Raw genomic sequence first — 15,297 nt, 5'->3', positions numbered from 1 at the left:
CCCGGGGCTATTCACTTGCAAAAAGCACCAAAGCTGCATTTATTTCAAATATTAGCGCAAACCCTTCTGAGGTATGAGCAGAAAATATGCGTTAAGTGGGACTTCAGGGCTTGTCGCGTGTGCAGAGTGTGTTGTAACTGTGTCATACACAGCACTTGGCAAAGGAGAAGCTGCTGAGTGCAGCTTATCCCATTCATTCTTGTGTGACAAAGTGGCCAACACAGGAATTAATTGAACAGTTCCCAGGCCCTTAGCCAAGGAGCTAAATTCCAATTGAAACACCCCAAAATTTGGTATTTTAGGTTTAATATATACATTAAATAGTTTCCAGAAAACTATAGCTCTAGATTGTTTTATCACTGTTTCCTATTGTAAACGCAACAGAATTTGCTGCGCTATATAAGAAACTGTAAAAAAATAATAAATGATGCAGCGGTGACAGACATCCCATGGTTTTGGACTTCTGCCCCTAACTGGCACACTGCAGTCACGTCCCCATCTGTGCTGAACACCAATGGTTCAAAACATAATGGTTGTCCAGGCTATAGTTTTCTGCCATCAATGGAAAGGAACGATGATATCATTGGTGAAGTATTCTATATCAATGTCTACTAGTGGATCAGTACGTATCGCATGTCCTAAATGCATCCCATAAGTGCTAAGACTGAGTTCTGGAAACAAGCGAGAAATAGAAGAGACTGCCTCGCCAATGCAGAATGCCCAAAGAAAGGATGCAAGAGTGTAATGGCAGGCTCATATACTACTGGTGTGCAGAACAAAATAGTGTGCTGAGCATAGCGAGGCTCCGAGCCCAAAGCATGGCGAGCGCAGCGACATGGGCATGTGTCAGTGTAGACATTCGGGTAAAAAAGAAACGTGCAAACCCCCATGTCGACCTTTTTGACTATCGACCTAATGCCTCCGTCAACCTAGACTCATATCAACCTTCCTGCATGTTGACCTAATGGTGACGACCAATTTGCTGGTGACCAACTGATCCACACCCCTCTTTGGTATTTATAATTTGAATGTTGCTTACAGAACAATTTTTACTATATAACTTTCATTTGCCTTTGTGTTCTGTGTCTTTTGACATTTGATATATATATATATATGAACAGACTCATTAATATAGCCCCGACACTTGTCACGCTTTAGTTGGTTGACTGGCTTTGCTTTGATTGCTAGTGTGTCCCCAGGGCAAATCAGGTGTTTTTTTGGCAGACGTGGATGATTTAAATATCTGTGCAATGGAGATATTATGAGAGATAAATTACACACCATTTCACCTGAGCGGACTGATGTTCTGGACCTGTTGACTGTCGCATCCAAGGACAAGCAATTTAAGACTTGCTAAAGCCGCCCAATTGATAAAGCAGCCCAGTGTGCGTCGAAACGCATCTTGAGGATCCACAAGCTCCAGTCTCAAATCAGTGAAAAAACCGAGGGGACCCGGCACATCGTGCACTTAGCACTCAGCAAACCCCCAGCACAGAGACACCTGCAGTGGCGCATTCAAATCCCGGCAGGTGCTGATATTCGGCCACACATGGCCTCCTACCCGGCTCATCACAGCCTTTTCTCCCCATCAAGCTCGGACAGCCTAACCCGGTTACACATCCCGGCGGTTCATCAGGGAGACGCTGCATACACCACGGAGCAAATGTGGACATTGCTCACCTACTAAAAGTGTGCCAGCCAGCTATTCAACCGAAGCGGCAATTCAACATAAACTCGGACTGCAAGCCACCCACACATAAAGGGGAGGCTCATACTTGCACACGTAAGTGAGCTACAAAACACCAACTGTTCCTTGCTACTTTTCACACATTTAGGATTAAGGGACTGCTTGGGACTCTAAAAACCACAGGTGTTAATTAACCCACAGTGTGGACAGTAACATCTTATAATTATAATTATTAAGCGGAAATTTAATACTAGGTATTTATGTGTACCCTTGATGCTTTTTACAGTGCCTAATTTTATGCTCATTTGAGCAGATTTATCTATATTTATTTTACTTATAAATTTTATTTTTATTTAATTTATTTTTTACTTTTATTATATTTTTTTCTTGATATATATTTTTCCTTTAATGTTTATCTTTATGTGTATAGTTTATCTTATAATAAAAAAAAAAAATTATATTTGTATATGTAATTGGTTCATTTTCTATATCCAGAGCGCCTAGTGGTAATTTTCTCTAGTATCAATTAAAGACTTGGCCTGAATACTAGTCAAAGAAGTCAATTCAACTGATCGCAGTTTTGTTTAGCTCAGGAAATGAGTACTTAAGGCAGGATATGCAGATAACAGCAACAAATTGCCACAGCTAAAAAAAATAAAATAAAAAAAACTTGCATTCAGCTTCATTGCCCCCAATGGAAGTAAACAGTCTCGATGACTGCAGGGGTAGCAAGCCGCATCACCCCCCCCCCCCCCCCCCCCCCCCCCCCCCCCCCCCCCGTCGCTGAATTCCATCCACCCCCTTGCCGATCCTACCTGTCGCCACTCAGCCATCCGGGCGTCCAAACACAGGAATGCCTGAACAGAGGAACGGCTGAGCGCCCGAACACCTGAGTGCCTTACGAGCCCCAAGTTGCCCTGAACCTCTCCAAGTGGCCGCAAACAGCCAAAGCTGGCAGAAACCCCTTCTGTGGTGAGTAAGTTTGTCCTGCCCCAGAAAAACCCACCACTAAAGGGGTTAAGAGTCCACTTAAGGGAGTCTGTTTATTGTGTTGTATTCAGTGCCGTCGAGTGTGTGTGTGTGTGTGTGTGGGGCAGCTTCTTTTTCCCTGGGTCTGTTGGAGGGGGCCGGGTCCCGTGCCCCCCCCCCCCCCCTACCCCTGCTGCAGAGACCGGGCAGTGGGAGTAGAGATCAGAGCCTCTCTCCCCTGCACAGCACACGCTACTTAGTAGAGAGGCAGCTGCATCAACAGCCTGTGCGCCGACACAAAGCACGCACCCCTACATTTTTGGCCACGCTCCCTCCCATTGGCATGCCTCTTTTTACCGGAGCCCAGCCTTGCTTTCAGCAGCCCTGGTGGTATTCAGAAAGTTATAAGCTTTCAAATAGCATATATCACAATGCATGAAAACAACAGAAATAGCATGGACCCTTATGACATCAACCTTAAGGGGATGTCCAATTAAACCCATCTTTGAACTTAGATTGTCCCTTAAGATGATAAGGTAGTGTGCAAAGTGATCATCAGTGGCGGTTTTTACCTATGGGCTGCAGCCCTCCCAGGTAAAGTCCATCACTGTGTGAAGCCAGATGCAGTCTGTGCACTGGCTTCACTGGAATGCCTCTATGGGCTGCTGCAGTCCATAAAAATGGGTGCTGTGCATGTGCAGTACCAAGGACGATACTGCACATGTGCCGGACACAGGACCGTGAATATGCTACTAGGGACTGCTGTCGAAGCAGTTCATAGAGGCTGGCGACCAGTGCATGCGCTGGTACCATGACGGGGGTCGGAACTGGCAGTGGGGACCCGCAGGCACCGGCAGCGGGGAGGCGTCATAGAGGCCATCGGCAGCTCCCCTCCTCCACAGAGGTACGAGCCGCCACTGGTTATCATGGAACATCCATACACACAAACATCATTCATTTATAGTTATGTAGATGAGTGTCAACTCATACGCACTGTATATTATTTATTAACTGTAACCAATTGTAATGCTCAAGTAGTAAATAAAGGAGTAGGAGTTTAACAGGTGGTCAGGCACCGCTTGCTTTAACATCTATGGTCTGTTCTCTACCATAACACTAGTGCCATCTCACCACAGACCTTGGTAATACAACTTTCATTAAGGGGTAAAAGAGGTCAGAGCTTTCACAGGAGGGATTAAAGAACTAGGTGGAGAAATATGCTAGAAGCACCAATAGGACACTAACATATACAAGAACAAAAAAAAAAAAAGATAGGGTTAGAGTTACATTATAGATTTGTAATATTACTCCTTTATAATTTTATATATTTTTCACCAACTTCAACATAATACAAGATGACGTAAGAATCATTTTTGCTTTAAATCACTACACTGTATGCATGCACGTCATGATGACTGATGCACACACAACCACAAACAGCAGCAGCCAGCACTGTATTACCGTAATCAAAAACACATAAAAGCAGAGAGCCTGCTGTTACATAATAGCTTGGGTGCCAGATTTATGGGATGAATCAGTTAATGACATACAAACGCCAGGCAATTCAGTGCAAGGGAATAAAAACAGTTTATCTCTTGCTTTATACAGATGAATGTTCTGTTTAAAAAAAAAAAAAACAGTAACTGGCCTCCGATACAATGTTATGTTCATGCTAGAAAAACACATATTAACAGGTGTGACATTAGAACCCAATGTCTCTAGTACAGGGGTTCACAACCTTTTTTGATCACGGCACCATAGAGTACAAGAGTTTTTTCACGGCACCCCTAGGCCAAAAAGATGTAGAAAAAAAAAAATTAAGTGAATTGTGTTTATAGGTGATCCTTAGGTTACATGGTAAAGGATTCTGTTTGTACACATTTTATGATTTATTTTGTTCATAAATAATTGACCATAAATAATTTTAGTTGGTCTTGTAACACCAAACCGAGGAACCCCAGGGAGCCATGGCGCACAGTTTGGGAACCACTGCCCTAATATCACCACTGCCTTAATGTTCCCAGATAGCCCTAGCCACATGGGTTTACCGTAGGAGCCTTAAATGCTAGTTATACATGCTAGCAATGAATGTATGCCAAACAAGTTTTAAAATACATGTATACCTGGTAGCTGCCACCTGAAAGACTGTGCAACGGAACTGATAAACAGTGTACCCAACACACAATATTATGTTGGGGTAAAATTTAAAAAAAAAAAAAAAAGTACACTGGCCACAGGAGGAGGGGGATTAAGATGTGATTTTACAACCGGGAATCTATGGACATGGAGGGGATGTACAGTATAGTATAGTAAAATACATCAGCATGTCCTGAAGAACTACTGAATCATTTCTACTGAAACCAAATATGCTGAGTGGCACAGTCAATATGTTTGTTCACAGAAAAGTACCAAGGGAATGAAAACTACAGGCAAACATTACAGTAATGTAAACATTCAGTTTGATAAATGAAGAATGAATCAATCATGGTTGTATAACAAGTATGTCATACAAGTATTTAATTTTTACAGTTTATGTTCTTTAATTAGTGAAGCAAGTAGACACTATTCAGATGTAGCTAACATACTAAAAAAGGAAAGCCTTTCCTACCAAAGTATATACAGTAGTGAAAAGTGTACATGTTGGTTGTTCCATGTCCACTTGGCGGAGCTGTCACATCTAACAATGCCATTAGAAGTAAGTAAATCAGATTATGTAATGCTCTCTCCATTAGTGTGCTTACATTTTTTCTCTATATTGAAACAAAAAAGTAAAAGTGAAAATTTCCCCTGGCCACACCAGTTAAGTCTATAGGTAAATTACACCACAGAACAAGTATTTATCAGACTGGTATAGTTTATGGAACTCTGCTGTCAAGTTAATTCAGGTTTATTAGCAGCAGACTGACAGAAGAATACAACTACGCAGACACATGCAGACACTTACTTTTGTTCCTGCAAATGTTCCTCTGTGTTCTGATCGGAATCAGTCTGAAAACAACACAAAAACTATAAATAATGCCTTACCGGCTCATCACAAAAAGCCACATACAATTCATATATAGTTATACTGTACAATAAAAAAACTTAGACATACAGCAGTGACAAATAGCTGTACTGTAAAGTCATAGGAATATGAATGTATTTATTTTTATTAGGTATATAGCATCAGCATATTTCATTGCACTTTACAACTAGGAACAATATAGAAAATAAAATGGTTATTACAGAGTGGCAAATATCATAACCTTACAACCTATATGTAAACAGAATAACATAAGGATAAAGTGCTACATATTGTTCATTGGTCCAGCCAGATTACAGAGATAAAATGTTTGTGGCGGGCTATGGGCCCAGTCACACAGGCAATGTTGTCAGAGGGTTGTGTAAATGTAGAAACAGAACAGGGGACAGTCTTGTGTCATCTGAATAAAGGGGAGGGAATTGGATAGAATTGCTTAAGGAAATTATATGGGGGCTTTTTTTGATGGCCAATTACTATAAATTCCCAAACAGACAGGGTTTAGCACTGAATAGCGGCTCCTTCTGTCTAAAGTCCTGGTTAGCGTGCACAAAATCCCATTTGATGCCTAAAATCACAGACTTTTTGCACATTTTTTCTTGCCACTTTAGGAGGAATATAAGAGATGTCTACCCTGTGGTGAAATGGACGACCGGACAAAGCAACAATTGAATTCCTCTATTTTGCACCCCCTAGTGACGGACGTGGTATAAAACAACTGAACTGCCCTATAATCATAGAACCCTTGTCCATACAAATCCTAACATTGGAACATTGAACATAACTGAGAAACTGATCTAGACTTTTTTAACCTGTATCTCAGGTGTGATTGTAACAGTTTACCAACTACACTGTAATGCAGGTCAGCCTGCCAAACCACAGGGTGTGGTAGAATGTGGGCTTCCTGAATAACAACAATCACAATGTCCACCATGTGGATTTTCGTTAATTTTAACACTCACAATATAGACATTACGTTATGTTGGCATTCTGAACATATAACCACTTTCAACCCCAAACTAACTGCTAAACGTTCTATTGGCAATCTATTTGGATTTATGCCCTTAAGGCTGCAGCTTCTAGTCTCTGCCCTAACTCATCTGCACCATAAACAGCAACAGGATGATGGGTAAGAATCTCTCAGCATGATTGTGATTTGACAGTTCCATACACACACCTAGCTTTATAAATAACATCACCGAGAAGTCACATGTCATATTTATTTATTTACAGTTTCTTATATAGCGCATATTTCCTCACTGTATGCTGTAACACTTGCATATATGTCTGCTAACCATTTATTCACATTGGTTGTATACTAGCAAACCGCAGAACCTTCACAAGGGAACAATTTTGAGTATATATGATACAGAGTAGTGTTCACATATACACATACTCACTATACTACAGATAGACCATAAAAGGCAAAAGGAGCACAGTCGTGTGTATTATACACATACATACATACATACATACATACATACAGCACAGAAAATAGAAGTTACTGGGAGATATTTAATCCTTCCAGAGAAGTCTGGTTGCTTCCTTCCTCCTCCCCTCCGCTGACAGAGCCGGGGCTCCCGGGGCCGTGGCAAAAATAGGAAATTAGGACTTACCACAGCAAACGGATAAATCCCCTGACCAATCTAGCCACACAGACGGGGTAATTATTAAGATCATAAAAGATCTACAATATCATGCAAAATCGCCAGTGATCTGCCCATGCGTGAACTGGTCCTGTCATGGTCATCAAACTGTCAGTGATTGAGAGTCTGATGCCATTTGTGGTTAGGGAAGGGGCAGCAAAGATATCCATTTATTTAAACAGAAGAGTTTCACCCAGGGTTCTCCATGGTTACACAAAAATATCCAGGCCTCTGCAATGGGTGGCTTGTGCGTCACCATAGTCGGTGTGTAAATTTAACCGAGGCATCTAAATGTAACATATTCCTACTGTATTATCATTTCAAGGAAGTAGCAACAATAGCTATTCTGTCCACATCTGAATCAGGACTAGCAAGACACGATGTCCCTGTGTACAGTACAGAATACTCAACAACTGATTCAACATTGTGACCATCAGCACCCTCTATAGCAATGGTAGGCAACTGGCGGACTGCGGTCCGACTCCGGACCACGAAGTACAGGAAACCGGACCCTCTTTAGACTATAGATTAGTGCCGAAGTGCTACAGTAGCATAGCAGTCATGCTGTAATGATTGCAGAGAGGCCACAGCATCCATCTTCCTTCCCCCACCATGGTGCCAATACTATAGCGATTGGTTGCATGAGTCACGTGAGCAGGCTGATGCGGCGTCCCAGGAAGTGACTGATGTGGAGGCTGAGGCTCTGAGTGCATCCCAGTCCTCCGTGCACCGCAATGTGGAGGAACCCCAAAGACCCAGCAAACAAATATAAAGGCACAGGAGATTGAAGTCAAGCTATTCAGCAGTGCAGGCTCGTTTTAAAGTTTTAAGCCTCAAGTTTTTATTTTGGTGCTTAAACTTATATTTAAATTTTAAGGAATGTAGTATAAGTTTCAGCACCAAAATAAAAACTTGCTATTAATTACATTAAAGATATTTGATTTTGTGGACCTCGATCAAAATAATTTAAGATATGCGGACTCCATTAAAAATTACTTGCCTAGCCCTGCTCTACAGCCAGGGCATCATACAGAAGCTGCTGCAGCAACTCCCGCTCTGCAGAGAGTACAGACATGCTCCACTGCGTATCCAATGCAGCTTTATCAATTTAGTCTCATTCACACTGGGTTTTTATATCCTACTAATGAGGGAAATCATATGCACATGCTGCAAATAGACAATCCAATAGTCATTATTTTCAAACAAATTCATATTTTAATCATATATTAATATTTGACTAAAGGTGCCCATACACGCTGCGATAGCACCGAGCAATGCGATGCGCGCTCCCACGGGCATCGCACAGTACAAAAAGTATGTACTGCACATACTTTTTGTACTGCCCGCAGATCGCATCACACGCAAATCGCATGCATTGCGATCAAGCCCATAACGAGTGCGATCATCGCACCGTGTATGGGCACCTTAAAAAGGAGGCAGACCGATATAATATAAACAAGATAATACCCCCCTAAAAATGAATATTATGTATATAAAGGTTGGTTTACCGTATATTTCCATTGAGTGACAAACATTAATTTGCAATATATGTAGATATTGCTAACTACAACGAAACGCGCCAAATTACCGTGAAACACGTCAGTATCTCTGCAGCTCCTGTAGGGCAATATAGGAACAAATATTGATTTACAGTGACCTTAATTAAGTGCTGCTTATATATTGTGAACATGGTCTTTTACATTGATATTTTATTGTTTTTTTTTTAAATTAAAGTATGTTATTTGTGAAGACCATTCCGTTGTTTTATCATATTGTTTCATCTCTCTAGCACTGCAATTTTTGTGTGTTTTCAATGTGGGTGACATTACCAAAGAACAGAAAAGAGAAGCAACATACAAGATGTACATAGGAAACTAGCAATGCTGAGGGTTTCTTCATTTACAGGAAGTGGCTTCACATTTCTCACAGAGCAGAAAGATACGCTGTACAGTATGACTGTCAGGAGAAAGGTCCATATTGATCTGTATGATAAAAGGTTCATGTGTACTGTGAAGGACAATTTTAGATGTTCCCGCATCAACAACACATGGCTTCTGACAACATAGTTGTAAGCTTTGGGAAAACTCCCAAAATAAAAGGTGCAATGAGGAGGACGGACAATGCTCATAAACCATTTAATACATGCCAGAATCTTGCTTTGCTGTAGATAACAGGGTTCTGTAGCAGCGCTGATGAAGACTATGTGAATTGTGTTTATAAAAATGAATTAAAAAAAGTGATTGGATGATCTTTACAGTAAATTTTAATGAACTAATAAAAATGTGGGCTGTATACAGTGATTAAAATGTACATGAAATAAAAAGCATAATATTGCACATGAAAATTGAAACACTGCATATTGGACCTGTTAATATAATCCTGGGGAAAAGCAGTTGTTTGGGTTTGAAACAGTTAGTAGTGCATTGGTATAATTACCACTCCATGGAAGATGATGTGGGGAAATTGATGGTAAGGAGTCCTCCTACCAATGGATGGGGTCTGGATGTACCCAATTTTCCCAAGAAAGTTCTCCTGGATGTTATGGAGATAGATGGTGTGCCCCAATGGGCTAAGGAGGGTGTGTAGCACTATGAATGACCTGGGAGTAGAAGAAATCGATTTCCATGGCCACTGGAGGTTTTCCAATAGTACTTCCCACAAGTTGGTAAAGGATAATGGAGTGGTGGTATGTCCTTTACCAACTTGTGGGAAGTACTATTGGAAAACCTCCAGTGGCCGTGGAAATCGATTTCTTCTACTCCCAGGTCATTCACTAGAGAGGATCCAGCATACAGGAGCTACACACCCTCCTTAGCCCATTGGGGCACACCATCTATCTCCATAACATCCAGGAGAACTTTCTTGGGAAAAAATCACTCCAATCACTTTTTTTTTATAAATTTTTATAAACACAATTCACATCGTCTTCATCAGAGCTGCTACAGAACCTGGTGTTCGACCCCCATCCTTTTTTGCCTTCCATCTGGTATGACTAACCCGACAGTGCAGCTGCTGTGATTAACCACTCATATCAAGCGCCCTCAGGTGGACACCCCCATACGGTGCCCACCTAACCTCTTGTCCTCTTTGCTGTAGATAACAAAGGAGTCAACACACCCACACCAACAGGGTATGAGGGTCATTGGGTAGACCCTATTTACAGTCAGGTCCATAAATATTGGGACATCGACAAAATTCTCATATTTTGGGCACTATACACCACCACCACAATGGATTTGAAAATGAACCAAACAAGATGTGCTTTAGCTGCAGACGTTGAGCTTTCATTTTGAGGGTATTTACAGGCAAATCGGGGGAACGGTGTAGGAATTACAATGGTTTGTATGTGCCTCACACATTTTAAGGAACCAAAAGTAATTGGACAATCGACTCAAAAGCTACTGTATTTCATGGACAGGTGTGGGCTATTCCCTCATTATTTCATCATCAATTAAGCAGGTAAAAGGTCTGAAGTTGATTCCAGGTGTGACATTTGGAATCAGTTGCCGTCTACTCTCAATATGAGATCCAAAGAGCTATCAGTGAAGGAACCCATCATTTGGCTGAAAAATCAAAACAAACAACAATTATACACTGTATAGTTCATTCTAGCACCCGCCATATTTGAAAACACATGCAGTTCCTCTTCCCTGCCTGGGGTGTCACTTCTGTATTGCTTCTAGCACAGTGTGGTCTGTATATCAGCACTGATACGCAAACCAGACCTGTGCTAGAAACACCACAGCAGACAGCAACACCTCAGGCAGGGAAGCGGAACTGCATGGGTTTTCAAAGATGGCGGGTGCTAGAATGAACACTATACAGTATATCTTGGGGATGGGACCCAAGTCTAACACAATGTATTTATTCTTCATATACACGTTGATGGTAATTTAATGCAATATTTTTAATAATTATGGGCATGAAACAATGTTGCGGACCCAATGCATGTCAATCCAATGACCCATACCAAGAGAGGATTACGATCACAGACACATTCACGCAACACTAACGGAGCCAACTGGCAGATACCTACTGCTATAGTGCAGTGTCTGGGCACATACAGACACTTGCTAGTACATGTCCAATTTTGCCCAAAGCAAACACAATAAAGTAATATCTACATATCCTAAGCAAAAGCCATGCAACACCATTTCCTTACTAGAATACATGCCAGATTCCTCTCATTTAATGAAAGTCATTTTAGTACGCCTACATATTCTGTGGTTCGTAGAACTTCATAAAAATTATTAATAAATGCTATATCAAACAAATAAATGCAAGAAGAGCGTCAAGCCTTTTGTTCACACTCTCTAGCAGCCATTTAGAATAACAATGAATGCAGGCTTTACTCATTGTGTTGGTATTTTAGCGAGTGCATCAAGGATTTAGCATCTGCTCCCCCTCCTCCACGCACATGGAAGGGAAGTACAGTAATCTTGCTGCTCCCTTTGTGTGACAGCTCGCTCACAATTACATAGAGGCACCAATAATAGGTTGCAAGCTCGCTAGCTGCAGCAAACCCTCTTCCTTCTGGTAATCTGATCATATAAACAGATCATTGCTCCGGCAATGAATAGGGGCACAATGAAAAAAAAAAAAATTGGGGTTTGATGACTGTCTACTTTTACAATGTGCTGCACACCTCAAAACAGGGTCACGGTATGGTCAGGGAGTTACAAAGAGGACAAAGGAATCCCGTTTGTAGAGACAACTAACCACAGAGGACGCTAACATGCTTTTCCCATTAAACAGTCTGGGACAGCCGTTCCTAAGAAAAATGTTTTTTTAGCTTATACCAATTAAAACTGTATTAGTACAAAGGGTAGCTAATTGGGATTAACTAAAATGCTTAAATCTAGGATTAACATCTATGACGTTTTATTTCTTTGTGAACAGTCCAGAAGTGTGCTGTATTGCTGGCCATTCGGGGTAAAGCATGTGTATTTGTCTCCATCCTTTTGTGAGAGGGATCTGAAATTACATCAGACACCTTCTCCAAAGCATTGACAACAAAGGATCATGTAGAAAGTAGCGATTAGGTTAAGCTCGTGCCACCTTCCTTGCACAGACAAAAGTCGCCAAGGCACTAAAAATGTACTTAAGATACAAACCCATTTCAGTGTCATTGAAGAGAACAAAGTTCGTTATTTACCAATGCGCACAGTAAAAGTAAATGCACGACATCGGCTTTGGTAAAAACCTTAGCACTTGGATGAAATACAGAAGTATTTGCTGTACACTTAAATACATTTAAAATGTGTTTTCAAACACATTCATGACACAACAAGGGGGCTGTTTTCTTGTCCGTGCCTAATCTAAATGCTTATAAGTGCGTTCCACTGCATTAGCAACATACTTCCATTTGCACGTGTCTAACGCCCTGACATGGATCAATAAGAGCTCCACACAAATAAAATGCACTGCAAAGTAAGTGTACAGACAGCCAAATGTGTTGGGCCAGTTTGACTTTTCCAACCCATTTAACTTTGCTTAACTTGTGTTACTAATGCTTGTGAAAGAACACATTTTAACATCAGTATGCGATAGTAATAGACATAAAGATATCAGTTAAGCAAAACAAGCCTCTCTCCACCCTGCTATAATCTTATCTGGCACAGTGTGGGTGCTGCTGCCTGGGCTGGGCCATAGTCACACGGATCCACTCCCAGGCTGGGTGCAACTAAATGGTCATGGCAATATTTGTTTGCTACACTGTTACATTTCTGTCACTGCACCCAAATGCAAAGTAATGTGGTGAACAGAACGATGAAACAAGATCCCACAATAATAGTATTACAAGTTCCATAAACTATATTATATAATAAACAGTCGAGTATTCTTACAATAACTCAGTGCTCCAATGCCTTCCTTAAACGTGCCCATACACTTGGGCGAATCCACGGCGATTTGGTCTCTTTCCATCAGATTCTGGCTAGAAATCAGATAAAGAGTGACCAAACGCACGTGTCTGACATCAGGTTCTATGCAATGCGTGCTCCCCTGACCAGATCCTTGCTGCACAATAGATTAGCGTGGCGGTAAGCCTTTCGCGGGATTGGCTGGAATTGTATGCGATACATTGTATGCAAAAGGACTGCATACAGTGTACTGTATTCAGTCCTGCAAGGGGGAGGGGTGTGGAATCGGGACAACCTCCCCATGGAGAAGTCGCCCTAGGGTATGGCCACCTTAAGGATCGCAGAAACCCATGCAAGATCTACACAATAAATGGTAGAAGTGATAGTCTCAAGTAATGCATTGGAATAAATAGGTCTCGCTGTATCCCCATCTTTGACACCCTCAGCAGGGAGTTCTAGTGAAGAGGGATGTTGCTATGGGCAATCAATCAGAATCTACTTATGGTATTTATTTAGCACCTTCTAAAAGATAGAAAATTATTTGTTTCTATGGGCAACATCCCATTTTCACTAGAACTCCCATCTTAGTAAATAAGCCCCTCAGTGTCACCATTTATCTGTATCGCAATTATATATTACACACCATATCCTATAATACATGCCGGACTCTTCATTTAAACGTTGGTACTGCGTGTAGTGACAGAGTGCATTCGGCAGCTTGGCCCTCGCAAGTGATGTCCTTCATCACAGACGTGAGGGAGCGCACATAGTCAGCGACATAGTGTGCTCTATTTGACAGTCCGATCAGCCAGATCGGACAACGTGTCATTTAGTCTGCATCCAGCATAACAGTGCCAATACGTCTTGTCTACAGGTGGCCTGCACTATGGCACTCTTGTAATACGAATATGAAACTCACTACTGCACTTGTACCAAAATCTAGGTTACTTATAAGAAAAGTTCAACAAACAATAGCTAGAGTTATCAAAGCTTGCAGAGAGATACATTTGACAGGAGCCGATTGGTTGGTACTTGATCTCTCTGCAAGCTTTGATAAATCTTCCCCCAAAGGGCTTGATTCATCAACAAGCATTAGCAATACAGCGCAATGAACATACTGTATTGTATAATAGAGCAATGTTACACTAAAAGAGCATGTGAGTGCCTGTGAACGCACAAATATTTCGCCATAGCTCCATATTAGGTCTTTATGAGCCAATAAGGTTGAACATGTCCATTGGATTTGCTGGATTCTATACTGCGCATGTGCAAGAGTGAAGATTGTGTATGCACAGTATAGTGTTTAGTCTAGAACCCTGCAACTTGTGAAATCCTCGCAGTTCCTCCTTCCCGCATGGGGTGTTACTGTCTGCTGTGGTGTTTCTACCACAATCTGGCTGGTATCTCAATTGTGAGATACCAACTAGACTGTGGTAGAAACACCACAGCAGAGAGTGACACCCCAGGCGGGAAGGAGGAACTGCGAGGATTTCACAAGTTGCAGGGTACATCTAATACATGTAATAGTATATCTGAAGAAGGCTATTGGTACTACATCTAGAGAAGGCTTTGTGCACCAGCTCGCACAGTAAGTATACACATCATCATCTAGAGCTTACTGTAGTTTGAGAAACTACTCAGACATAGCATTCCCTGTTCCAGGACACTGAAAAAAGTTAAGTTAAAAGGAAAATCTGTGATTTCTCTGGAGGTACTTATTTAGATAACTTGCCCCAAGTGGTGTGGTTTCCTTTTCCAGAGAATACACTTTTAAAAAATAAATAAAGGGAGGGGGGGGGGGGGGGGCGTCACTGCTTGATAAATACACCACATAATGCTACAACAGTAATGCACTCCTGGGCAGGGTTACCTACCTGACCCTCTCCTTCAGGGAGAAAATGCTCTGTGCCTGGACTTCCCTGGTAATGTATGATTGCCATCACCTGTGGTAAAACACCTTTCTTATCAATGAACTAGCTCACCGCAGGTGATGGCAATCATACATTACTAGGGCAGGCACAGAGCATTTTCTCCCTTAAGGAGAGGGTCAGGTAGGCAACCCTGCTCCTTGGACACAGTTGAACTGAGTGTCGACACATCTATGGTCTCTGGAGC

The 15,297-nt window shown here is 41.6% G+C and overlaps 1 protein-coding gene across 2 annotated transcripts in view; it reads right to left on the bottom strand.

Annotated features, from left to right (window-relative positions):
- TMEM131L (transmembrane 131 like) overlaps window positions 1–15,297 on the bottom strand; it is a 132,439-nt gene that overhangs the window by 114,490 nt on the left and 2,652 nt on the right. For both annotated transcript variants that reach the window (XM_083171894.1, XM_083171903.1), the window contains exon 3: window positions 5,601–5,644. In XM_083171894.1, coding sequence (XP_083028020.1) covers window positions 5,601–5,644 — 44 coding nt within the window. The remainder of the gene's footprint in view (window positions 1–5,600; window positions 5,645–15,297) is intronic.

Source organism: Crinia signifera, chromosome 1, assembly GCF_055691185.1.
Source record: "Crinia signifera chromosome 1, ASM5569118v1, whole genome shotgun sequence".
Classification (NCBI taxonomy): domain Eukaryota; kingdom Metazoa; phylum Chordata; class Amphibia; order Anura; family Myobatrachidae; genus Crinia; species Crinia signifera.
The sequence above is the reverse complement of the archived record's forward strand: the minus strand, read 5'-3'. Positions and strand labels throughout refer to the sequence as shown.